Source organism: Aythya marila (assembly GCF_965140915.1).
Source record: "Aythya marila genome assembly, chromosome: 16".
Classification (NCBI taxonomy): Eukaryota; Metazoa; Chordata; class Aves; order Anseriformes; family Anatidae; genus Aythya; species Aythya marila.
Window position 1 is genome coordinate 2,347,609 of NC_139057.1, and position 25,754 is coordinate 2,373,362.

Genomic DNA, 25,754 nt, shown 5'->3' on the forward strand with positions numbered 1-25,754 from the left:
TAGGGATGCTAAGGATGGGGCTGCGTCCCTGAAGACTCAGTGCTGCTGCAGGATCACAGCATTTGGCAGAACAAGATGAGAAGTGACAGCTGAAACCGGTTACAAAGACGTTGCTGGCATTTGGGAAGAAGCTCGGATAATACAGGTCACTGGTTTCCACTGGTGTTGCTAACATTGTAACACTTCGCATACTCTGGCAACTCCATTTCTTCTCACCTTTAATATTCCCCCAGTTTAAAGTTCAAATAAAGTCTTGCTTTCTGCTTCTGACGTGCCTGTTAGTAACATTCAAGGAGGGAAATAAGAACCAAGCCCCAGCTCTCTCTCTTGGACAGATTATTCCATCCTGGAGGTTACTAAAGAGGATGATATTCCTCCATAGGATTCAATGATCAGAAACTGGAATAAAAGTGGGACATGAATCAGACTGTAAGTGTAGAAAAATGAATAATTCTGCTATTCAAAATCCATGAAACAGAACAAGAGATTTTAACATATGAAAGGCTCCAGGGAAGAAAAAAAAAAAAAAAAAAGATAAAAATATATAAAAAAATAAAAAAGTGCATAGCCAGGCTGTTTTGTAACATTCCCAGCTCAGAACTGATCCCCAAGACTTGACTGACCAAGCTGACTTTAGGAGAGTGAGGAAGCAAGATGGATACAACAGGAACTCTAAAGCTGTCTTGGGCAAAACCTGGAGCAAAGTACCTGATTTTTAGGACCAGAAAATGCAAAACTAAAGACCCTAAAGATACCACAAAAAACAAACACGGAGGTTGATTGCTATTGTGCTCATATCCTCACCATGGTGGTTCATGCTTTCCCACTAGTACAGCTCCACTGACCACAAGTGGAAGAAGACCAAAGGCACAAAAACCTGTCTGCAATCACCTCAGTTACAACCTTTTGTTTGTTTGTTTTTGATTTCCCTTCCATCCCCTTCCTTCTGGTTGCCAAATATTCACTTTGTCTGGGTCATCTTCCCAGCCATAATGCACTCAGGATATTTCATCTGCAGCTGGCTGGTAGGATGAGCTATGTAATTCCCACTTTCCCAGCTGTTTTCAGGGCTGTCGTCCACGATATCACCTCATTCTCCAGTGAGCTAATTCACATAACCTATAGCACATCCCTTTTGCATAAGCTTCTCTCCAGACATTTCTCTAGAAACTAGACTCAAAGCCAGTTGTGCAGAGACAGACAGACACACCTGTGAGATGGAAAACACATCCAGTGCTAAGGAAAACCTCCTGTGACAGCCCCACCTGCCTTGATAGCCCCTATGGGCTCAGCCTCGCTGCAGTGATGCCTTTTTGTAAGGTATTTTGTCTCCACCCATAAAACCTTTTTGGTCTCCAGCCCTTTAAATTTGGGCAAGCCAAAGTCCTGAGTCCTGGAGAAAGCTTTCTTGGAGCTGCTTGTTAGCAGTACTGCTAGTGAGTCCTCTGTGCTTATCTCATCCTACCCCTGAGGCTGGTTTAATGCCTTATTATGATGCTTGTGGCAAAATAATCTGTCTCTGAAAGGTCCTGAGCCTCTGCCAGAATCCAGTTTCACCAGGTAGGTCAAATTCTGCAGTAAGGATAAAAAAAATCCAAATGTATCTTAAGGGCAGGAGGATGGAAGCTTTAAAGATGTAAGAAACTCTAAGGATGTGATATCACACTACACACTCTGTGGAGAAGAAAGTCTGTATAACAGATAATGTAAGGGCAGTACTAAGAATGATCAAATCAGCACGAAATCTTTCCATAATGACTGAACAGAAAGGTTGGTAAACAGGCACCAGTTTGCAAAGGTGAGGAAAGAGTAGGAACTGGTGGGATTTTGCAGGGGCATACTAAATTTATGCACTGAAATTAAATCAGTTGTCCAGAAAACAGGATTAAATCCAGAAAAACTAATATCCCAACTTTTATCTGTAGTGATAAAAGCTTTGAGAATGAAGTCCCTACTAAGGAAAAAATCTGCAAGGGAGTTTTTAGTACTTCATTGCTATGCATGCCACTGTTTTTAACTGCAGCTTGCATTAAAAGTGATAAATTGGGCCAGAAAAGTCTGAAGCATACCAAGGAACAGCACAACAGGGAAAGCAACAGGTTGCATTTAGCAAAGAGCTAAAGGGATATTAATATCCACAAACAGCTGGTTTCTGTATTCACTGGCAGAGGAGGGAAGTGCAATTTGGGCTGGGCAAGGTGTCCAGTGAGATGATGTTAGTCGCTTTCAGAGCTAATTGATCAAGCAAAATGAAGGAGCACCGTGACAAATCACCTCCAGTTAGTAGGTTTGAGCTGACAGAAATACAAGATCAGAACTGGGAGTTTGGCTGCCCTAATTTACATCAAAAGCGTAATTATCTGCAAAACACATGTTGCACACCGAACCATTTATTTTATCCAGTTTGTGGGTGTTTTTTGGGACCAGGTTTAGGTTCTGCCATGCAGGATACCCCTTTCGCCTCCTCGCCTTTCCTGCCCATTACTTTGCTCTTCCAGTTCCACAGGTGTTAGGTCTGATATCCAGACACAAACACAGAAGCATTCTGCATGCAGCTTAATGCAGGCTTCATAGGTCTATTTTCAGAGTATCTTCATTTTTTCGAAGAATGGGAAAAGCACAAGTCAAAAGCTCTTTGACCTGTGTAAATGGAAACACCTACAACTCCACAACAGGCACACAAGGTGTCTATCCCAATAAATGCAGCTCCTCGCAGCACTGCTTTCACAACATGCTGTATGCTTCAGCTCCTCCGACCTCTCCTTTTTCTTCTGGCTGGAGCTTTGCCTGTGGTAAGATGTAGCATAAGCTGGGAAGATTTTTATTTTATATTTCAATGCAAGTCTGGAAAGCTCCAAAGTGAACAGAAATGTTAATTCTATCAGCGTGATAGTTCCCTGTTTTTTCCTATATTTCCCAAAGGCACCATATGTCATAGTGAAAATATTAATTCTTGGGAGTTGCTAGAGAATTAACATAAATTAAGCCAAGAACAATTACTGCATTCTGTAAGTATTTAAAGTAGTATCTTTATGTGACTTTTGTTTTAGGGTAAATCCTATACATATCTGATATATTCAAATACTTCTTTAGCAAAATTTCTAAATTCTATAGTATTTTTCCACAATGTCAAGAAGCAACATTTGGAATCAGTGTCTAAACAGCTTCATTTTCATAAGGCAAACCTCTTCAGTATTTATCTGACAATTCTGTTTCTAAATGTAAATGTGTTTAAGTTTTTGAAGGCTGGCTACTGCTATATGAATACCCAGCTGCATGTAGCTGCAACAAATTGCACATCCAAATCAGGTGCAGAGGAATATGCATCACACTCTATATTTTGCCTCTTAGCATCTTTAAAAAAAATCATGCTGATAGGTTGTGCTGTTTTAATTTTAGAAACATGAAATATTGTGTTCCTCCAGGTGTAGATCCCAGTTCAGGAGCAGTTGTTTGGCAGCAGGAGCAGTTCACAACCGGTGTAACAGAGCACATCCTCACGCAGCGATTGCAAAGGATGTACATTTCTATCTGCAACTGTACAGTTTGTTGTGGATCCACGTTAGACTCTGGCTCATGCAAGGAAAGAGGTGTAACATTGCAATTACCTCCATGTCATATAGATAGAAGTCTGACTCAGAGCTAGTCAATATTCTACCTGATAAAATGTAAAGTAGCTACTCCGATTGCAGGAGGCACAGGTGGAAAAAGCCAGTAGGTTAATCTCCAGCTCCTTGCTGTACATGGCTGTGTACAAGCAGGCCTGATCGAAAGCTTTGCTTGACAGTTATCAAGCCCCAGAGAATGAGGCTAAATGCTTGGGTTTGTCACATAACGGGAAGGTTATCACCCTGTCTGCAGCACTCGTGCACGTAACACCACTGCAAGGAAGCCATCAGCCATTTGTCAGGAGCAGAAACAGCCCAAAATGGCACTAGATTTTGTTACCTTGTCAACCAACACACAACTCAGTTTTGCTTCGGTGGATGTTTTGCATCTTCAGGCATGAGGTGCTGTTTTTCTCTGCACTGGGGACCCAGAATAACAAGTGACAAAAATAAACCACAGACAGACAAATGGGGAAAAAAATCTGTTATTTCTGAGCATTTTGTAGAATCAGAATCATTCAATACATTATTTCTTTTTCTTACAAGTCTGTCATCCTGCACCTCTGGCTGTGTTTGCCTTGCTGTTGGACATGCCATGTGAGTTTGAGCACTGCAGTCATCCAGTGTTGAAAAACAGAGCAAGATGCCTGGGACTCATCCATACGCAGGCTGGTTTGCTGGTGCAGTGTTTGATTGACATGTCCTTATAGAAATGACAAGACATTAAAAAAACAAACAAGGCATTTGGTGTTCAGGTTGCTGCTGCTCTTAGAGCATGTGGTGCTTTCACCCAGAGGTTTCCAGGGAAGAGAACTGTCCTCAGCTGCCTCTGCATCAGCCATCAGGGGATGAAATCTGTGTGGGGAAACGAGATGAGGCCACTGAGCGAGAGAATAAATCAGTGTCACATACTGAGAAGGAATGGTGCAGAATTAATTATTTTCCCTTGTAAATCTTTCACCTAGTGCCAGTGGTTTAATTCATTTTCCAGGACTTTGTACAACTGAGCCTCCATGAAATATATTTGTAGGCACCGAGGTATTTTTTACTCTCTATCCAATATGGAAACACTGTCAGGGACATTAAGAATAGAAGACACCTCAAGATCACTCCACCTGCTCAACTACTACTGCAATTATGTGTTAATCTATGATGGATAGCCGAGGAGTAGCCGATTGAGCTGGCTTTTATCCATATTAATAGACTAATTGCACATGAATCATTCTGATTGCAAAGGAGGCTCTTGCAGGACTGACATTGCCTGAAGGATGAACAAAGGTCTCTGCCTTGTTTAAGTTAAGAGAAGTAACCAGTTCCAAAATCATAACTTTTGCATTTAGATAGTCAAGACTTACCTCTTCTATCTGCTCCGTAACATCCAGAGATATCACAACCACCTGGATATCCCGACTGGCCAGGCTGTCCCCTGACACCAGGAAAACCTTGAGGACCCGTGTTCCCAGGGTAACCCTTTGGACCTGGTTTTCCCAACACGACTTCTCCTGGTGGGCCTAAAGAAGGAGAACCACAGTAAGCCATAGCACATCCACTGCTTTGGTGTAACACCCCTTCTATACTTTCCTCATCCCACTTTTCTGAATATTGTTTCCTCATTTAGGGGAAAAAGTTGGGCCTCTTCTGAATCCCAGTGACCAGAGGTCTTAACCTTGACCTTAAAGGTGCCCAGCTTGGCTGAAAACAAAGCCTGGTTATGAGAATCCAAAGAAAGCTCACTTAAGCATCAATGCAGAAAGTCACCTTAACTCCAGGATCCATCTCAGAGTCACAGTTTTTGTAACTTTATATCTCAACTATAAAAATTTAAATACAGAAGAATATGTTTGGCCACACTCTCTTATCAGTGCCTGTTTCGTTAAGTCAGTGGTAAACCCCACCTTGATTTCAAGTAACAAGGATCAGGACGGAAGAGCACACCAAATCCTAACAGATTACTTAGAAACCCTTGTGTTTCACAAGCTGAATTTTCAAAGAGATTCTATCCCTTGAACATCTGTTCTTGTATGCATAAAGGCAGTAAAAGTAAAACTCCCTGGATGTGCTTCAGGTCCTTAAAATACATCATTACATAAGAATGGGTACCAAAGGAAGGAGGCTGCCTGGAACAGTCTCGTGTCTTAGCAGAGAGGAACCAGCCAGGATGCTGCGGTGGGAAGGTTGATCAGTTCCACCACAGTGGTCCTAAGGCTGAAGATGCTCTGAATCTGGCAGTCAGTGAGCTCCAATGGCTCCTTGGGGTCAAGGCAGAGAGGTTGCATTTACCTGTTCTACCTCTGGGTCCTTGAATCCCTTCCTCATTGACTCCAGGCATCCCTTTTTCTCCCTTAGGTCCTGGGGCACCTAATCACAGAAAACAAAGAAGTGGCACTTCACTACATTTTGCATTTCATCCTTAGTTAATGCTCCCACGGCCTCCCCACAAGGCTCTTCCTAGAAGTTGAAGTGAAAGAAGGTCACAACCTCTTGTGTAACAGAAATACATATTTCTTTGAATTTTCTCAATGCACCTACTCTCTTTTGCAGAGCAAACAATTGTCCACGACAAACAGTACTCTATCCAGCATTGATTTGCAGCCTTAAGTAGCTGAAAAAGGAGATTTTCACAGAAAAAATCAAAACACTACTGTTACTGCACTGGGCTGAGTATGAGGTCCACTCTCATGTTATTCATGATTCATTGCTCATGAATCATCTCATTGACCACATACTAGTAAGTCAGGCTGTTTCACTGTTTTCTCATGAAATTGCTAGCAAAAGCAGTACATCTCAATAGAAAAGGTACATTTTGACAAAATACCGTTATTTTGTTATTTTTTAAATGAAAATATTTTGATCAGCTCTGTCCTTAAGATTGTTTCTCAGTGAGATCTGTCTTCTGCCATCTCCTCACTCAGCAGGCTGGAAACATCTGCAGGTTGTTACTTTCCTTTTCTATTCAGCGTCATTTTGATAAGCTCCACAAATCCCAGCTATATCTGAATATTGCCATGGAGTGAAACAGTGTGTCTTTAGTTACTTAGAGGTGTTAGGTCACTGCTGAAACCAAGATTTATTTTATTTTGACAGGTAAATATCTGCAAATCCAAACAAAATATATTTCAAACATTCACAATCTTGTGCAATAACTGGCATCCCTTCTTGAGATTATATTAATCCATTTTTTTTTAGTCCTATGCAAGGCTCTTGTTGCTCATACCGTGCTAGAAACCTTATACACACTTCTGTCCATACCTCGTTCTCCAGGATACCCATCTTTTCCTGGCTGGCCAGGGATGCCATTTTCTCCTCTTTCTCCATTGCTCCCAGGGGGACCTGGAGGACCTGGTGGTCCTGGTTCTCCTGGCTTTAATCTTTCTTCCCAAACAGGAACTGGTTTCCTTGCATGTTCATGAATGAATGAGTCAAACTTCAACACATGAGCTGAGAAGGCAAGACAGAAAATGAAAGTTTGCTTGCCTGGGGAATTCAGGAAAGAGACTAAATCTGAGGATGTTGCCTAAAAAGTTCCTAAAAACTACCATTTAGTGTGAAAACGTTATCAGCTCAAGCTGAGAAAGCCAGAAGCTGAGGAGGAGGATGGACAGCTGAGTCATTGTTTTGCTGTCTGACCTTGGGCAAACTACCACTTCTCTTTGTGCATCACAGCACAGGAGCTTTACCAAAACTGACTCATCTCAAGAGGAATCCGCACAAATCACTGGAAGAATCATTTCTTTCATAACTGAACCTCTACCTTTTGAGAGAAAAGGAACGTTTGCAAGGAAAAAAGGGGTTTTCCTAAAAAAATATTTCATGAATCTTTGCGCTAATACCACCAAATAAACCTAAGTAGCATTGAGAGCCTGTGGTGGGACATCTGCTATGCATGGTGCTCGGTATGGCACAGGACAGAGGAGATCCCAGGATCACTACAGCTTCGTGCCATCTTCCAGTGTGGTTTTGTTCACTGCTGCTGGAGAGGCTTTGACAAACCTGGGAGTCAGGTTGGTTATACTCACTCTGAATCATCCGCTCACAAGCCTGGGTGACGAGCTGGTAAATTGTGGCCAAGGACTGTGGTTCGCCCTAAAATGAAGCAACATATATATATTAAAAAACAAATAAAACAAGTATTAATATCTTTTATTAATATGTTTTAGAAAGGATCAATATCATAACGCAGGATAGCTTTCTGCCTATTATTTTGTCAGCTTGAGTAACAGAGATATTAATCACTATAAAATGTGCCTTTATTTATTTATCACACAGTTCTGAAGCCGTGAAATTGTGATTGGAAAGCATCAATAATTGCTTTTCTCCCACACAGAAAAGCACAGAAAAACAGACTGAATCGCTATGATAATCGAAGGTACCAAAAGAGGGAGAGTAAATTTCTCTCAAATTTCATCAAAACTGATAAGACACTAACTTAATATTCTGTTATATGTAAAACTTTAAACATGATCAGATATTACAATGTCCTATCATTGTCTAAATCTTTTATGAATATTGATTCTTACTCTTCCTGTATTCTGAATAAGTTATATCTGATGGTTTCTTTGTAAAGTTTTAGTAACGCAGGGAGAAGTAATAAAAATGTAAAAAGCTGTTTTAAAATGAACATTGACTCTATTTCTGAAAATCCATAGCTAACACATTGAAAATTTCTGGAACCATTTCTAAAATATATATCTCTGGCTGGACTGCCATGCAAATTACACAGAATTAGACAAAAGCTTGGCAAAACACCCATGGGAGGTAACAAGCAAAGTTTCACTGGGGTGGAGAAGTATAGAAAAGGAAAAGCTGGTGGGAATGGAAGGAGAATGATATTAAAATTACAGTTCTGAGGAATTAACTTGAAACAAAAGCTGTCTGTCAAAAGTAGCTTGCTCCTGCCTGAAGCTTAATTCACCTAAGTCAATCTTTGCAATGAGACTTGGTATCCTAGACAGAAACAGGATTTCTTTTTAACCATAGGTCAGGATGAGCAAAGCTTCCTCTCACAATAAAAGAAAGAAACCTTAAAAGGCAGTGTGGCTCTCCTGACCTCAAAGGCTCTGTGCTAGAGAATGCCAGGGGTTTGTGACAAATGAGCCCCCAGTACAGAAAAAAAGAAGGAAAAACAAAAACACAGTGAAATCTAGTGGTTTTGGTTTTAACATCTCAGCAAAGAATAGATTTGCAATTGGCTTTTCTTCGTTGCTACTACAATTGGCACTAAGCAGCTGTTTATTATTTATATCCCATCAGAAGAGCCAGTGCAGGTGAGTGGAAAGCCACAAGCTACAGGTATGTTAGGCTATTTGGCACTAAAAAGGTCTTTACATGCTGTAAGCACAAAGCAAATTACCACATCCACTCTTTTGAGTGTAGGATGTAGCTGTGCAGCTGCCCAGTAGCAGAAAAACTTACTTTCTCTCCTCTTTCTCCTTTTGGACCCGGCAGTCCCTAGAAGGAAAGCAAAAAAGTCAATGTCTAGGAAGAGGAGGAGAAGAAAATGAAAGATTGATGTGGGTGCAGGTTACATCAGCACCAGGTCTGTGTACCACACACAGACATAAAGCACCAGGTCTGTGTACCACACACTCATAATTTCCTTGACCTGATGACATTGACTAAAAGAGCTTTGATCTCACAGGAATATTTAGGTCTCTTTTTTTAAGAAAAAGAATAACAAAGCAGCAGCTGGAGCAGTGGTGCCATGCACCATCAATGGGGATGCAGAAATCCCATAGATAGAAATTTAGAAGAGGTTTCCTAACATAGCGGGTGGTTTTTAACTTCTGAGAATAAACGTCTGACATCTAAACACAAGGTTGCCCCTAAAAGCCCAGTGCTATTAGGGTTTAGATGCTGAATTTTGTGTAGCTGTAAACATAGTGATTGTGAATTAAAAATCTTTTTTAGACACTGAGGGAGAGCTGCCATGGGAACAGCTTGCTTGCACTTGGTGTTTTCACGACTTGGCCTTCCCTGAGACCCCCAAGCAGAAACTTACTGTTGGCCCGACGTCACCCGGAGGTCCCTTCTCACCACTGCTGCCTCGGGAGCCTGTTACTCCTTGGAAACCCTGCAGACATTAATTACAAGATGCAGATGAAAGTCCAGACACTTCCTAACTTTCTTTTGCTTTCTCTTCAAGGCTGACGTCTCCTCACAGCTCCAGGGCCACCAGCAGCTTGAGTTTGGAGGACTCCAGCAAGAGCATTGTAACCTGAAGGTTTCTGTGAATACCTCATCCAGCCATGAGGGCAATGCCAAGAGTGTATCATGTGTGAGTCATCCTCACATCATCTCCTATTAGTATTTCAACTACAGTCAGGCCAGCAAAGCTGAGTTTTACCAATAAACTGCAACGTGTTTTTTTACCCTACAGGCTTTAGCTCCTTCATTACATATTCAGATTTGGAGACAGCCTAGAGCATAACCCTTTTCTTCAGACTGCTAATACCATGCTGCTGGCTTTTTTTCTTTTTCCTTTTTTTTTTTTTTTCCCCTTTAAAACCTGTGTTTGCCTTTAAAACTTTACAACAGTAACTGCAGGTTAGAGGGTGAGAAGTGAGCATCACTTGGTCCTCTCCTATTTATGAAGTTTCTGTGTCCTTTGGAGCCTTTAAAGGGAAGAAAAAAAATAAGGAGAGGAAAAAAACCCACTAGATATACTTTCATCTATTTTTTTTCCAGCTGTTATGTTTAAGCTCCTTGTTTTTGCCCTGACACCCTTGGATGGCAGCTGGACAGCAGAAACCTCAAGCTCCTGCTGAGGAAGAGATCCCAAACAGATCTGCATGGCCCATGTACTCACCCTTGGTCCAGGAGGTCCTGGAGGCCCAGCAGTGCCTTCTAGTCCCCTCACCCCCTGCAAAACCAAATCCAGTCAAGCATTTCCAAGAGGACTCAAAGAGACACAGTAAGCAGTGAGGTGGTTTCTCCCTGTGATGCTTTTACCAGGAGCTTGCCAGAAATGGGTGAAAAACATCTACCAAGAAGGCAGGAGTGTTGGCACCTGGTCAGTCACACAAATTTGACTAAACCTAAGATTACCCAGTATTTCTTTTTTTACTCTAATCCCTCTGGCTTGGTGCATAATCACAGAGCTGGATGTCTGAGGTACACTCAAAGCTGGACTTTAGGTGCCCATGAACAAAAACTGAAAGATGAGGTATTTTACCTTTGCACCTTGAAGACCATCCCTGCCTGGAGCTCCCTGCACGCCAGGAATGCCCTGTAAATCAGAATTGCTGGGTAAAGTTGGCATCAGGTTATCATTGCCCTACTTCATCTTGTAACAAGGGAAATAAGAAAAAGATGGAAGAAGAAACAGAGTTATTCATGAAACAGAGCAGTCACGGTCACCCCACCATTAATTGCATTATCTCTAGCTTCCAGACAGGTCTTTCCTTTTCCCAGCAGCTGACTCAGTTTCCCTTGGGACAGTGCTGATGACACTCCACAATGAAACAGTTTCCAAGCAGACAGCAGGTACAACTCTACAGCTTTTCAGCCTTGTTTTAATTAGTTAATGGAGAAAATGGGCAAATCTTTGAGATAATTAAACAGAATGGTGTCTGCCATTACCTGCACGCCAGGATTTCCAGTGTCTCCTTTCTCTCCTTTTATACCTGGTGGTCCCTTTGAATTAAAATAAAAGCATGTGGTTAAGCGTGCTGTAACATCCTTTAGGAGAAGCAGCATCCTGCTGCTACACATCCACATCCTGCATTGCTCCTGGGTGATGCTACGGGGAGCTTTGCAACCACAGCACGTTCGTGGGGATTCTGCTGTCCGAGACACGCACGCAGCAGCCTCCACCTCTGCTCCTTGCCAAGCGATGACGATCGCTGCGAAGAGAAATGCCTGAATTCTGCTCTGGGCTTGTTTTCATTAAAGGCACGCTAGGGAGAGTCTGGACAGAAGCAGGTTTTTTGCCAGAATGACTAAATCCCGGGCCTCATCAGCATGAAGGAAACGATCACCACCTCTCTCTAGCGCAGCTGTCTAGCTGTTAATAAGGATGATGTCAATACATAGGCCAGGTTTTGGGTGGGAGGAGGGGAGGATTATTGGGACACTGATTTCTGGGGCATGTTCTAACTGCAAAGAGCAGGAGACAGAAAAAGGCATTGGAAGAGATGACATACCACAGGACCCTGAATCGTGATTCCCTGGGAGCCTGGAGAGCCTTGCTGGCCACTGGGGCCTGCTGGCCCCACTTTTCCGGGTGGGCCTGGTTCACCCTAAAGCCAAAGACATGAAATCAAAGAAAGCAAGCAATTAGCTCCTGCTCTCCACATGGGTTGTGCTGCATGACCTGGGTCAGCACGAACTATCTACAGGATTCAAGATGAAGTCAGGGCAGTGAAGGAGTCCTCAGTAACCTCAGCTGCCTTTGCCTTTTAGGTGCAAGGTTTTGGTGCATCTTCCACGGAAGAAAATGAGAGAGCTGCAGCTCAAGCACAGCACAAACCTGACCATTCTCCAGCAAAGCTGCTTTCTAAGAAAATTGCTGACCACATACTTTGCATTAATTCAACACCATCAGGCCCATCACCTCAATTTCCATAGCCCAACTGAGCATTTAATTAATAATGTGATCCCGTCCTCCTCAGTGCATCACTTTCTAAGGCTCTATGCTGCAGTGTGGCAGCTCCCAGCCCAGGGAATCAAGCTCACACCAGGACTGAGCACACCCAGCTGTGCATCCTGCCTCTGATACACCCTGCAAAGGAGGCCAGTGGTGGTGCTGAGCACCAGGACTCACCTTGGGCCCTGGCTCCCCCTGCTCCCCTTGCGGTCCTCTCCTCCCAGGGCTGCCCTGCCAGTAAAACACAAAGTTTTTGTTAATAATATCATAATCCTTACAGCAGTGTGAACAAAAGCCTACGGGATGGGAGTTGGCGCATTTTGCTATATACAAATGATGTAAGATCATTCCTGACCCAGAGAGATTTCACAAAATGGGGACAAGAAAAAATAATTTGAGTCATCCAGCAAACGTGGAAGAGGGGAGGAGAAAGGACAGCACAGCCCTGGGTGCCAGGCAGTGGCTACACCGCACTCACCACCAGCAAGGAGAGCTGAAGCTTTAACCTCTTCAACCTCCTCCCTCCAACCCCCAAGCAAATCCATGCAATAAATGGAGAAGGGCTTACACGTGAAGATGGGAAGGTGCTGGGGAAGAAATAAAAAGGGGCTCATGCCTGCAGCCCTTTGGGATTAGGCTGGTGTTTGTAACATCATCCCAAGAGACAGACACTAAGATCAGGGACAATATCTGGCGCTGGGGAGACCCAGCTCAGCTCTGCATCCTCAGAACTGCTGGATCAAACAGGAAACTAATCTCTGGCATGAACCATACCATGTGAACCTTAAAATAACGTGAACTTAATCTGAAATTTTCTATTCTTGAATCTGAAAAAAAACAATGGATTTGGATTAAGGAATACAAGCAGGCAGCTTTGCAAAAAGTGTTTTCAGAAGCACCCAGAAGCTCATTTCAGAAGTCAGCAGGGCCTGTTCAAAATAAATAAATAAATAAATAAATAAATAAATAATAAAGGACAGTGACACACCCAAGGTGGGACACAGCCTTGCTGGCTTTGAGCAAAAAGAGATTTAAATGTAGCAGCGAGTGCTCTTGTAACTGCAGCAAATTATCAAGGGCTTGATGGTGTGAGAATAAGGTTGTGTGTCAAAACTGTATTTTCCCTAATGCTTAAAAGAATCCTGCTCTTTAAAGAGTCGTACTGCAGAGATGTTTAAACCACAGGGCCATGCGAGATGGTAATTATGCACTTATGATATTGAAGCACACTGCGATAGCGGAGTGTGCTGAGTAATTAAACTTCCACTGGAATGAGCGTGTAATTACTGCATCGAGGAGCTGTTCTTTGCAAAGGAGCTGAAGTCACAGTGAAACCACAGCAATGTGAGGGGTGATCTAAAGCCTCACCAGGTGAGCAAGGAGGCTGTAGTTTCATGGTTGCTTTCCATGAGAAAAGCACCTGGAGTGGCCAAAATCGGGTCCCCAGGTCAGGCTGTCAGGTTCTGGCTGCTGTGCACATATAAAACGGTTTCCCTGAAACTTATAAAATGCAGATTTATATTTTTATTTTGATAACCATTTCCTAGCATCTGTTTAGACTCTTTCCTGGAACACACTGCATACTTAAAGACATCACTTTCCCAGTTTTCTCCCTGGTTTCCTTGCAGGTCATGCTCACTGTGAAGAGAGTGAGCCCTGGGGACAGGCAGGACTGCCAAGTCTCCCCTTTCTCTCTACGCTGCCCATAAGTGCAGACACTCATCAGGCTCCCACTTAACAGAGAATCCAGATAGGAAGGGTTTTTTGTTGTTGTTGTTGTTGCTTTCTGTTTTGTCTTTTTGTCTTGGCATTTACAAAGAATTTCAGAGCTGGTGATCCACGAAATCTCTGCATGCACACGCACCGAGGGTAAACTGTCCCCCTCTCCTAAGAGGATTAACGTGGCACAAGGAAATGCCTGCTCCCAGTGCAGCTGTTGCACTCCCAAAACACTGAGAAACAAAGCTCTGGGTTTGTGCTGGGCAGCAAAGAGCTGCCCTCTGCTTTAACCTGGGACGAGGACAGGAGATGGAGCATAAGGTCTCATGGAGCCCCAGGAGTATTATCCTCAAGCCTGGGGTGCCTGAACAGCATGAAACAAGTTATATGCAATATATACTGCTTTGGAGGAACATGTGGCAGGGTGAACTTACAGGGGGCCCTGGAGGTCCTGGCAAGCCTGGGCGGCCAGAAGTGCAAGAGCAGGCAGGAGCTAAGGTCGGGCAGGTCTCCTCATCTCTCTGAAAGGAAAGAAAACCGAGGTGATGTGAGCAGCTATGCAACAGAAGTGGGATGGATGGCAGGTAACATTCTCAGTATTTCAAAAGTCAATCTTTCCAGTGGAGAAAAACACAAATTTTCTCTACCACAAAAAATTTTTTGTAAAACTTCCAGTGCCTTATTTTTCTATCAAATAGCACGTTTAGACTGTATACCTGTATGTGTATATGAACCAGCCCTGCCTGAAATTTGCATGACATTCAGAAAGATAATTTGCTTCTTGCTAAGTATTCACACACCCCACAAAGCAGCCTTCTGTGCCAGGGATTTGAAGGGAAGAGCAGGGGATGTTGTGCCCGAGGGCTGGCAGCAAAACCTTAGGATTGTCAAGGTGCTGTCATAGATGGGCTCATGACAGGAGGGATATGCACTGCCTTGGGACTCAGTCATCTTGCTTTTTGAAGCAAACACCTTTGTTCATTCCACCAAGACACATCCTGTTGATATTCCCAAGAAATGAGGCAAAAGTGATGTATAAAAGACACTTCTTGTGTCCGCCAAAATCATTTGCAGTGTCATTCCAGTGCCACGGGAGTGTTCCATCATCCCCAGCCCCATCCCAGCTAGCAGAGCCACCCCTCTTGTCTTACCAGTGCAGGAAGATCACAGCATCTGTCCTCCTCTGCCCCTAAGCTGTTGCACACAATCTGCAAAGACTGCAGCTGGAACTGGGGGGGAGAAAAGAGAGGTGACAAGAAGGTAGCAGTGGCACACAGGATTCATCCCCAAACCTCATGATGTCCAAGTGCTAGAAATAACCTTCAGTGATGGTTTGACAGACTCCACCACATGGTGGAGTAGCCCTGGCCACTGAGCTACCTACCAGCCTTCAGGTCTCCGCTAAGCCAGTCACCAAGCAAAAGCCAAGTTTCTGATTTTTCACACAAACCCACAGCAGCAGACAGGCAGGTCCCCAAGTAATTGGGTGTCAGCATTGCCAAAATGTGAAAATAAGCTTCTCTTCACTCCCTTCAGGGGAATAGATGTAAGAATACAACGGCAGCAGCTCCCAGGAGAGAGGTGCTCCCCTCCCAGGAACCCTGTCCTGTCTCTCTCACCACATCCCTCACAACTGCCACATCTTCCCATAGTGATTAACGCAGGGGCATGCACTGCAGAGAGCTAAACAACAAATAATGAGGCAGAGAGGATTTTTTAATTTCCTTAACACAATTTCTCATCTGTTTTTCCTTCCACTCCATGCATGTAACAGCGAGCAAGCTGTACAGCTGAGGGAGCGTGGCACACAGCAGACAGACAGGTGAACCCCACAGATCAGCAGCATTAAAAGATATCTTAAATAAAACAAAGTTCCACAACAACCAGTAATGAGACACTCTGTCTTCTCAAGGGCATCAGAGCTGTGGAAGATGAGAAGCTTTGCTGGGCTTGAAAAGCACCGGGAGCAGAGATGGCATGGAGCTGTTTGTTAGTCAGCTACACCTCACTAGCTAGCTGTTAGCCAGGGGAATTTAGGAGGGGCAGGGAGAGCACAGACTCCTGCCCCCTTGGCTGCTGTTTGACAGGCATGTGATCAGTCTAAAGCTGCTAACACTTATTTAGGAAATAAGTAAATACTGCTTGAATCCCATTGTCTCCTGTCTTGTTATATGGTTGATCCCATATCTTACAGGGAACTTGAACGTCCGCTTGTTCCCTGGTACATCCTAGACCTCTGCTTCTCTCTTTGCAAGGAGACAGGTGGGGATGCACATGGGACAAACTTTTCTTTTCTTTGAAGCAAGGGAAGTTGCAGACCAACTGACGTGCTGTTTTCCCCTAAATTCCTAGAGCTAAATGCAGAGCCAAGGAGCAAAATCTTCACAGCCATGAATAACTTCCTACAGTCCCCCTGAGCAGTTCCCCCTAATTCTGCACATCTAACATTCCTGTTTTGTGGGGTAAATACAGCAACAGACTCCCAGGCAATGGCACACATGGCTGGTTTTGCCTTTGGACAACGCATGGGGCTGTTGCAGGGCACGACAGTGAGCCCAAAACTTCCCCTTGTTCTGTCCTCTTGTAGGGAGCAGGCTCTCTGGGGGCTCTGCAATGCCATAAGGACATGCCTGCAGGCTGGCACTGAGCATTGGGGTTATTTTAATTCAAATCGCTGCTGACAAAAAGCCTCTATCCTGAAGATGGTTTTCACATCATTTGCATGCAGAGACCCAAGCCCAAGCACGACAGAGATCGAGGCCCCTCCGGACCTGTTGCCCTCAGTCACTGGCATTGCCCAGTGCCACTCGGGGGCAGATGTCACAACCTTCCCTTTCAGAAGCGATTTACTGCCTCTCCTGTCTACAGGAGCCTGCTGGGTTGGGTTTGCACTGCTCCATCCCAGAGGATGAAGCATTGGGACCCACTGGCGCTGCTGCCTCTGCTCACAGACCTCAAACAGAGGCAGGAGGGGAGAGGAAGAGAAACACTGCGCCAGGAAAGCTCATTAAATCATGGAGATCAGCAGGATCAGGACACAGTCCTGCGTCACAGCAGCCTTTGGAGGAATTCAGAGCCAGCACGACGTGAGATTGCACGCCTCTCCATCTGCCCACCCCAGCCAGCTCCAGATTTAAGCCCCCAGTTCCCACAGCGTGCCCCTCCTGGGACTCACCGATGCCGACCCACTCCTGGGCCCTCTGGTCCTTGTCACTTTTCCCAGCATGATGAAGCCGGCCGTAGATATGCTGCCAACAGTGTTGATGGGTTTCTCTGCTATTTTCTTACAGTCCAGATAGAGTTTGATCTTGAAGCGGCTCACTGCCACGTGCACCTGGGTGGAAAGAACAAGGTTGGACTTCAGCAATGCAACAAGGAGACTTTTCAACACACTAACGCCTTCTGCCCCATTCCCAGAGTTGGAAATTTAAGCAAGAGTCCTGGTAAAAACAAGGGACCAGCCAGCCATCCCCATGGGAAGTCACAACCTCTTCAACAGGCAGCCCTGGTGGATGGGCACTAGCCTTGGAAAAAGGAAGCATCTGCAGAGACAATAAACATTTTGTGGCCAATGAACCTGAAAATAGCAGTGACCCACGGGTCTCCAAAGAGCACTTCGTTCCCTGCTGCCTCTGGACAGAGCTCGTCACTGCCCTGGCTGCCCCCTCTCAGGCATTTCTGACACCTCTTCTACAGACTCCTTAGTAAAGCATATATTTGAAAATACATTCTATACAAATAAATACCAAAATGGCAAATGCATGCCTTTTACAAGGAATTAATTTAATATACACTGTGTATTTTATTCCTATGCCATTTTGTGTTATTACCATATATTACATGCAAAAATGATGGCCATTATGTGTGCTTATAATTAACCCATTCCCATTAGCATTTAAAAAATGAGTCAATGTGCAATGCATTTTAAGAAGCAATCAATAAAATTGCATTTTGCACATGGGATGAACCTAAACTCCCTACCATCATAAACTTGAGCACATCGAATAGGTTTGCTGGTTCCCTAGCAATCTGGATGCAAAGTGCTTATAATCAGTCCTCACTTTGCACAATACACGTTGATGGCATAATACTGTCAGAGGAACGAGATAGTGAGCTACATTTCTCCCTTTTTTGATAAGAACCTTATGAAAGCTCCCATAGAATATCTTCTTCACTTCCTGTTGGTCAAAGGAGACTTCCTGCAAGTCAGCCTTGTAGTCGTGGTTGAAATAGGTCAAGGATTTCTTACTGGCTACAGGGAAAAATAGGACAAATAAAAACTTAGAATTAAAAGAGAATTTGATTTCACTCGCATACTGAACAATAATAAGTAAATAAACATAAACATTGTGAAAGATTTCATGTTATAATCAGATATTTCTAAACAATGGAAAATAAAGATAACAGGTAAAAATGAAAGATATATTACAAGTAGAATACAAATGAAAATAAACCTTTTAATTGCACAGGGAAGTGTTTAAAATGTGATGTTGCCAGCAACAACAAAGCTTCCTGAAAACTGCTGCTGTATAAAAAATTTAAAAAAAAAAAGTAACCCCCCCCAAATTTCCAAGTGAATACCCAAATGAGTTCTGCTGCCTGCAGAAAGGTATGCAAATACCTGGAGTTAACGTATTCAACATGAAACCTTACGGTCAAGGTTAACACCGAGGAGGGGCTGGAAGTCCTCGTCTGTTATTTGCCACACGGCAAAGGGCTCCTTGGGGGTCTCGGGCAGGAGGCGCAGGAGGAAGCTGATGGTGTGCTCAGGTGGGATTGCAAAGAGGTGGACGTCGCTGAAATGAGACAAGAATTAGTTCTTTAAAGCAGTAAAAGCCAATAGACAACATCCTTCAGACAGAGTTCACCTGTCACGTTTCTTCAGCAGGACAGCTTAGAAAAGCTTCAGCCATGGGACTTGAATGTGATATGCCACAAGAGAGCCTGGCCCTGTTTTGTGCATCCCCCTCAGGCTGTCAAAGCCTGAGCTGAGTGCTGGGCACACGCTGTGAGGTCCTCGAGGAGCTTCCCCTGGTGCCATGGGGAGACCCAGGTTAAGCAGTCAGTGTCAGTCCATCACTGCCAGAGCTGCCCCAGGGAGCGCCAAAGACACAGCAAGTGCAGATTTAATGCTTGTCAAAATAGAGCTTACAAAATATCAGACAACCTGTCAGGCTCCAAAACTCTTGCCCAAGCATCCCCTTCAAAAAGGAGGAAGAACGGTGATCATGTACCACTAGGTATAGTTTTAAGTCTGATCAGAAATCGATAGAAATGCCCTGGAAGGATAAGCACAGAGCCCCCAGAAGGTGTCCCCTGTGTCCCCACATCCCAGCTGCAGAATTTGGGCTCAGCTCTGGAACTCATGAGCGTGCAGCAAAGCCCGTCAGCAGCTGCTGGCAGGACCTGGCTTCCTCTGCAGCCGCTGCCAAGCTCGTCAGGGAGCGCTGGGCAGAACTGCAGGAAGGCGAAGAAGGTCAAATTGGTTATGCCTGAAATACATCTGTAATCTGAAACGAGATGCATTTGCATGGGCATACACAACTCATCAAGCATCTTTTCAGGACTGATTCATAAGTAATGTCAGCTTCTTATTCTCTCTCTGCTTCTGACGGTGTAATATCCTTGGAGAGGCATGCATACCAGCTGAAGAAAAGGATTTGCCCATGATTTTCCAAGTATTTACACCAAAGAGCTCTCTGGATCTCCCCCATCCTGTGTACTCTAAGAAGCTTTGCTTCTTTAACTAAGATTAGGCTGAGCCAGTGCCTCAGTAATTAGGCTTTAAACAAAGTAGCACTGAATGTCAGGAGTCAGAGCATTCCTGATTTATTATCATTAAAAATGAGTGAGGTCATGGGAGCTGCCTGGCCCCTGGGACTCTGTGGAATGGCCTCGTACACAGCAAACAGGGTCAAGCCACAACCCTCGGTGGTTATTCCTTCTCAGCAGTAAAGATCAAGCTACCGAGAGCAGCCAGGAGACAAATATTTTCTAAAGCGAAGCTCTGCCTGCAGACCAGAGATGCTGGGAGGAGGGACTGAAGATGAAAACCTGACCTCAAAATGCCATCAATGAAGTGTGCATGGTTGTGGGCAGAATGCCTGAAGGACCGTGCAGTGCCTGTACGTGACATAAGCCTTATGTCCATCGCAGCAACTAACGCTGCAAAATAAGTGACTCTGTAAAATGGAAATTGAAAATTTTGAGCTGCACAGAAGTGAATAATGAATACCCATGTTGTGTCCTCTTAACTTCTGCAGGATGTATCCCGTACTCATCTTGAGGCAAGTCCAAGGTTAATTTCTTCATGTATTACGGAAAAACATCTGACATTCTTTCCAGACAATGAAAAGTTTAGCTCATCATCTTTACAATTTAATTTTGAAGTTGCCGGTGGGGCTTCATCACTCATACACAGATCAGTGATCTCCCCTTGCCGTGAGCACAGCTAATGTGTATGCATGAGCCCAACAGCGAGCACAATGCTGGTCGCAGCTCTGCTCCCACCTGGTCCTCTGGGTGAGCTGAGTGTCCCTGAACAGCGTGAAGGTGCGGGATCCGCTGAATATGAACGGCTCCATGGCTACGCCTTTAACGGAGGAATATTCCTTCTCTACTAAGCCAAACACTTCCATCATATCAAACCCTGGGACAGAGAAAAGGAGAAAATTAAGTGGTTAGAAAAGAGTGGCCAAAAAATAAGTGTGATGGTAAAGCAGGTAGAATGAGCTTCTGGCTAGCAACAGGAGAAAAGGCCACAGCAGCAGACATCAGCAAGGCTGGACAGACTCACTAGAAACCTGGAGCACGTTCCACAAGTGGCAGCCAAGGAAAACAGTTTGTGTCTGTACCCTCTGCATACATTTGCTGTAATTGCCTCTTGGAGAAGGATGTACTAAAGATGGAGACTGCCATGATTTTGTTTTCAAATCTCCCGAATGAAAAACAAGTGAGAAATTACTCTAAAAAAAAAAAATAAAATTCTTCATTTCAAATAGATGCAAAAATATTATCTTCAAAAGACGTGGAACCAGTCCAGTAATTGCTGGCAGGAAGAGTGAATTATTTCTGCTCTGAAATGCTGTATATGTAAGAGTCACAGAAAAAGGAAAAGAACTTTAAAACATGAGCATTTCCATTCCTCTCTATTTTCATGAGGCACCCAGGGGTGACCTGCCTTATGCAGCCTACAGAGGTTCTCCCCTGACATCTCTGACATCGCCTCTCCAGCTCAAGCAGCTTCATCTCACTTCCCTGGCTCATCATTAAAGCTCTGAGTCATTTTCTCATTTCAGTTTTCTGTTCTGTAAGACAAGATCTTGCAATTGGGATTCTTTTTTTAGTTTATCTGAGTTTGCAGCAGGGTGGGATGAAGGAGATAGCTCATTCTCTTGCAAATGGAAGGGCTACAACTTCATTACAACGTGAGCTTTTCAGTCTGGATTCCCTCACCCTTTCACTATTTACTGTCTCCTGCAGTTGCTTGGTTTGAGTTATTTTGTTTTTGGAAGTTGCTCCAGGTTGTACTTTTTTCTCCTATAACATTACGAGGGTGTTTTCTAAAATAAATGGTCTACTTAATCATTATCATTACTTGATCAATAAATATCATTATTTCTGATACAGGGCTCATGGCACTGGAGTTGCGTTAAAACACGCATGAAACACAGTAGTGCAAAGATGCAAAACAAAGCTCAATGCACAATTATAACCATATTGTAACATGATGATATTATTAATATAATGTGAATCTGCCATGTAATGATTTCAGCCATTTCTTTTTGCTCTCTCCCTGTTTTGGTCCCACCCCACTGCATACATTTAACTTTGTGTGTTCACTAGAGCGAGGAAAGGAGCAGGCTGTCCCACGCCTCAGGTACAAGCCTTAAGCAACACATTAATTCTGTCTTGCACCCAATGAATAATAATTATTCATATAAAGCCAGATTGTTTGAGCAACAAAGACAGACTTGTGAAATAATAGCCCAGACCCTGATGAGAAGAGCAATCACCCTGGATGCAGATGAGAACAAGGGTCAAGCCCCTGGCAGCTCAGCAATTTAACCCACGTCTTCCATATTCTATAAACACACTCAGCCATTCAGATTGGGGCAGGATCTGTCTCTTTCCTGGCCCTCAGATTGAAAAGTGGTCTTCACTGTCAGCATTTGAAGGGGCTCAGGTCTCACCTGATAAAGGCTGTTTTCCTGTTTCATTCACAGAGTCCTCCCCTTTCCCTCAGGGCAGGAAAACCATTCCCCCCAATCAGCTCTTGCATATTTCTCAAAAAGCAAGATATTGTTAGATATTGTTTGAACATTTACAGCCCAGCACTGTGTGGGCTTGGTATGACACCGTACCTCGTATGGAACCTGCAGCAGAACTGATGGTGGGGCAGGCTGTGGGAAGAAAATAAAAGGGAAAAAATTAGGGGAAAAAGAGTAGGGGATTACTAAAGCAAAACAAACACAATTCGTCTGGGCTGAGTAATGGAAGACACAGCAAAAAACAGTGAATATCACAATATTACACGGCTTAATTCAGAGTCTAACCTTGAACCTTGTTTAGATATATGGAGACAGGTACAAAATTTATGTTTATGCAGACATATAGGTTCTTCCTTGCCTTGTTCATCACAACAACAAAAAAAAAAAGGATCGTCTTTCATCATCAAACATCTTCATGATCACTTTCTCTTGACTAAAACACCTAGCACTTTGCAATATGAAATAAAAGGGAGCATTATGTTCTGCAAGCTTCTTTTTAAAACAGACATCAAAACACTTAAATTTTTTAATAGTTCTTTTACTTAAACATGCATATTAGCGACGCTGTAAAATAAACATATCGTCAGTTCCACATGTTATACCAGAAACTCAAAATACACTTAGTAAAAATTCAGGCATCAACCTGCTTTTTTTTGCTTTAATAATAGCCAGGAAGGGAGGAAAGATGCAGTGCTGCACATGCACTTTGACATGGTATAAGGCACAGCTTGGTGTCATCGCACATTCCAATTACGTGGATCCTTATAGTATGCCTAATTTTTTGCTCTTCTTCATGTTTGAGAAACACGAAGAGTTCTGGCAAAGTTTTGCAGGTCCCCTTTCAGAAACTCACTTGATAAATCCTCTAATATGCCACAGGGCAGAAAGCAAAATCCGAGGATGCTGGGGAGAACAGGCTGTAACGTGAGGCACCGCGGTTACGAGCACTCTCCATATAAATGGTTTGGTAAAGGAGTGTTTTAGGAACCAGTGCACGAATGCTACTTTCAGTTATCTGCTGCCATTTAAATCCCAGGCCATGGATGCCAGATGGAGCTGGGACAAAGGGAATGCTTGATGCAAAATGAGAAACATCCCTGAAAATCAAGGACACTTGACAAGATGGGTTATTTCATAAGTGATTTTCTAGGTCATCTGTATAATAGAATCTAGCAGATCATTATATTAAGGCTTCATTATAACCTTTATATTGCTATTTTTACATCCATGCCATTTCACACCTCATCAAAAATGCAAGGCTTCCAATTGTCCATACCTAATTTTGTTTAAAAGATCTAAAAATGTAAAGGTGGTGTCCCATCCTCCCCATGGTACATGAGCTTCCTAAGTCCACAGGAGGTTCAATGTAATTATTCATAATCAAGTCATAATCAAACACAAAAAGAAAGGGAAAATATAGAAATGACTTTGATGGTTACGGGACTGCTGAATCCAAGAGTTAAAACACAAAGGCTAACAAGATCCCATGACCTCCGTTATCTGACCTAATACATAGGTTTACATACATATACCATAATTCCCATAGAATTGGGTATAAAACCATTAAAGGAATCTATAGAAACATTAAGAAATCAGTTACTGAAGCTTAAGCCTCAGAACAACCTTTTTGAACTTGAACAGCCCCTGGTTGTGGAGCAATGTCCTGCATGCAGGACAGTCCCACACGTCTACAAGCCACACACCTGCTCTTTACAGAAACCAAACAGCTTTCCAAATGCAAACCACTGCTCAGAGTTGAAGCAAGGTGAAGAAAAATAAGCTTCCCTTCAAACTCATATAAACAGGCTGTGGTCTTGCCCATTTACCAGGTATCTGCCTGCCTTGCCTGGGGGTCAGGCAGCTCCTTCTGACCCTCGCCCAGACCCCAGTGTCCATCTCGCTGGTGCCCTGGGGGTCCTCACCTCCTTCCAGCACTTGGGTTGCTCACAGCTCTTTGATCTGGCAATGCTCGGCTCAGACAAAGCACATCAGAGTCAGGGTAAAGGAACCTTGGCACTGACAGTGTGCACTTCTGCTTTGAAGATTTTTCATTGACTCCCAGCCTAGGATTCCTGCTGTCTTGTTTTTCTCTTTGTTTTTTTGTTTTTCTCCCCAAACCCCAGCCGAATGCAGTCACTGTACAACAAACATCCACCCCTGCACCAATGTCAGACCAGTTCTCTCAGTAACTTGGTTATATATCAGCGTTTGAGTCTTTTACTGCACATCCAACAGACTTGCCAAAATTATTACATATTATCTCCACTTCTTCAAAGAGTAATTATTTGATAAATTACACAATTTAGTCTTTCTCCTGTGATCTTTCCAGTGATCATAGCCATACATGCTGTAATAAATTTTACACCAACATTAGGGGATAATTGTTTTCTACTTGAAAGTTCACAGCATTTTCCTCTGTGATCTGAACACCTGCACAGTTCCTCAATAAGCCACTTGAAAACCAAGTCTAGTTTTCTTTTCTTTGTTGGGTGCAAACTAAAATTTACTCATCTAATCTGCTTCTTGGCTTCCCTCAGTAAGTTTTAAAGCTGCAGTTTTGTTTAGAATAATTTCAAATAGACAGGAAAAAGCATTAATGCCACAATATCTGTATTCCAGTATTTCCTTCTTAACAGCTTTTTATAACCTTGTTAATTCAACAACTAGTCCGCTTCAAAGTTTGCTTTATATCAACGAGGAGAACATATGCTCATTAAATTTAATAAGGGACTTACAAGGAACTTTAATTTAAAACATGTCATCATTCTCCTTGCTCCATTTTGGTCTAGTTGTGCAGAAACCCTTTAAATACCCCCATCAGTTTCTTTACTGGGTGAGCCTGCTTTTAAGGTTATGTGGTTCCAGCCTCTCCTTGGACAGATTCACAGTCCCTAGGGATGTCTGTCAAGAAGTGCCACACCAGCTCCTGCCTGTCCTGAAGGACCCATGCTGTGTGATGTGTTACAGGGAAATAAATAAATAAAATACCGAAGCCAGCCTTTATGGGTGACTTACCTTCTGTTTTAGATGGGACGAATCCTCGTATTGAAGGCAGTTTAGACATCACAGGAGCTGAAAGAGAAAGCAACGTACGCGTGAGCTCTCTTGTTCAGAACCATGACACCTGGCTCAAGATCTGCATGGCCACCAGCCCTTCCTGCTCATCCTTGAATTGCAAATAAATTGCAGAAATTGGGGGAGGATTTTCCCTTTTCCAGGTTAGCAGTCCACCCTGCTGAGCAAAACCATGACCCCAGCCATAGCCCAGTGCAAGCAAGGAAATCACTGCTGCTGTAGAGGTTACCTCAGGCCTGGTAGAGGAAGGCCAATGAAGATGCATGTGCTGATGGGTTCACTCACCTGTCCGGCCCGTTGCAGATGTGCTCTCACTCTCCCCTGTGTAGTGGACAGCTGAAACGATGACCTTGTAGGCTCGGTCAGGCAGCAGCGACTGCAAGGTCACACTGCTGCTTTTCCCAGAAGCCATGATCTACAATACAGTGGAAAAAAGAGCTCAGCGTTTGGGCAGGTTTCCCATTTTAACTCTTATTCAAACCCTGGAGTTACACTGAG

At 43.6% G+C, this 25,754-nt stretch overlaps 1 protein-coding gene across 1 annotated transcript in view; it reads right to left on the bottom strand.

Moving 5' to 3' along the window:
- Nucleotides 1–4,185: 4,185 nt before the first annotated feature.
- COL20A1 (collagen type XX alpha 1 chain) overlaps nt 4,186–25,754 on the bottom strand; it is a 43,781-nt gene continuing 22,212 nt past the window's right edge. Inside the window, exons 20-40 of the mRNA XM_082773672.1 lie at nt 25,542–25,671; nt 25,197–25,253; nt 22,275–22,313; nt 20,422–20,560; nt 18,565–18,707; nt 18,054–18,163; nt 17,087–17,245; nt 15,063–15,140; nt 14,346–14,432; nt 12,370–12,423; nt 11,750–11,845; nt 11,187–11,240; nt 10,780–10,833; nt 10,414–10,467; nt 9,607–9,678; nt 9,021–9,056; nt 7,625–7,691; nt 6,858–7,046; nt 5,889–5,966; nt 4,964–5,119; nt 4,186–4,463 (exon numbers count right to left, since the gene is read on the bottom strand). Of these exons, the coding sequence (XP_082629798.1) occupies nt 4,450–4,463; nt 4,964–5,119; nt 5,889–5,966; nt 6,858–7,046; nt 7,625–7,691; nt 9,021–9,056; nt 9,607–9,678; nt 10,414–10,467; nt 10,780–10,833; nt 11,187–11,240; nt 11,750–11,845; nt 12,370–12,423; nt 14,346–14,432; nt 15,063–15,140; nt 17,087–17,245; nt 18,054–18,163; nt 18,565–18,707; nt 20,422–20,560; nt 22,275–22,313; nt 25,197–25,253; nt 25,542–25,671 (1,866 nt within the window). The 3' untranslated portion in view covers nt 4,186–4,449. The remainder of the gene's footprint in view (nt 4,464–4,963; nt 5,120–5,888; nt 5,967–6,857; nt 7,047–7,624; nt 7,692–9,020; nt 9,057–9,606; nt 9,679–10,413; nt 10,468–10,779; nt 10,834–11,186; nt 11,241–11,749; nt 11,846–12,369; nt 12,424–14,345; nt 14,433–15,062; nt 15,141–17,086; nt 17,246–18,053; nt 18,164–18,564; nt 18,708–20,421; nt 20,561–22,274; nt 22,314–25,196; nt 25,254–25,541; nt 25,672–25,754) is intronic.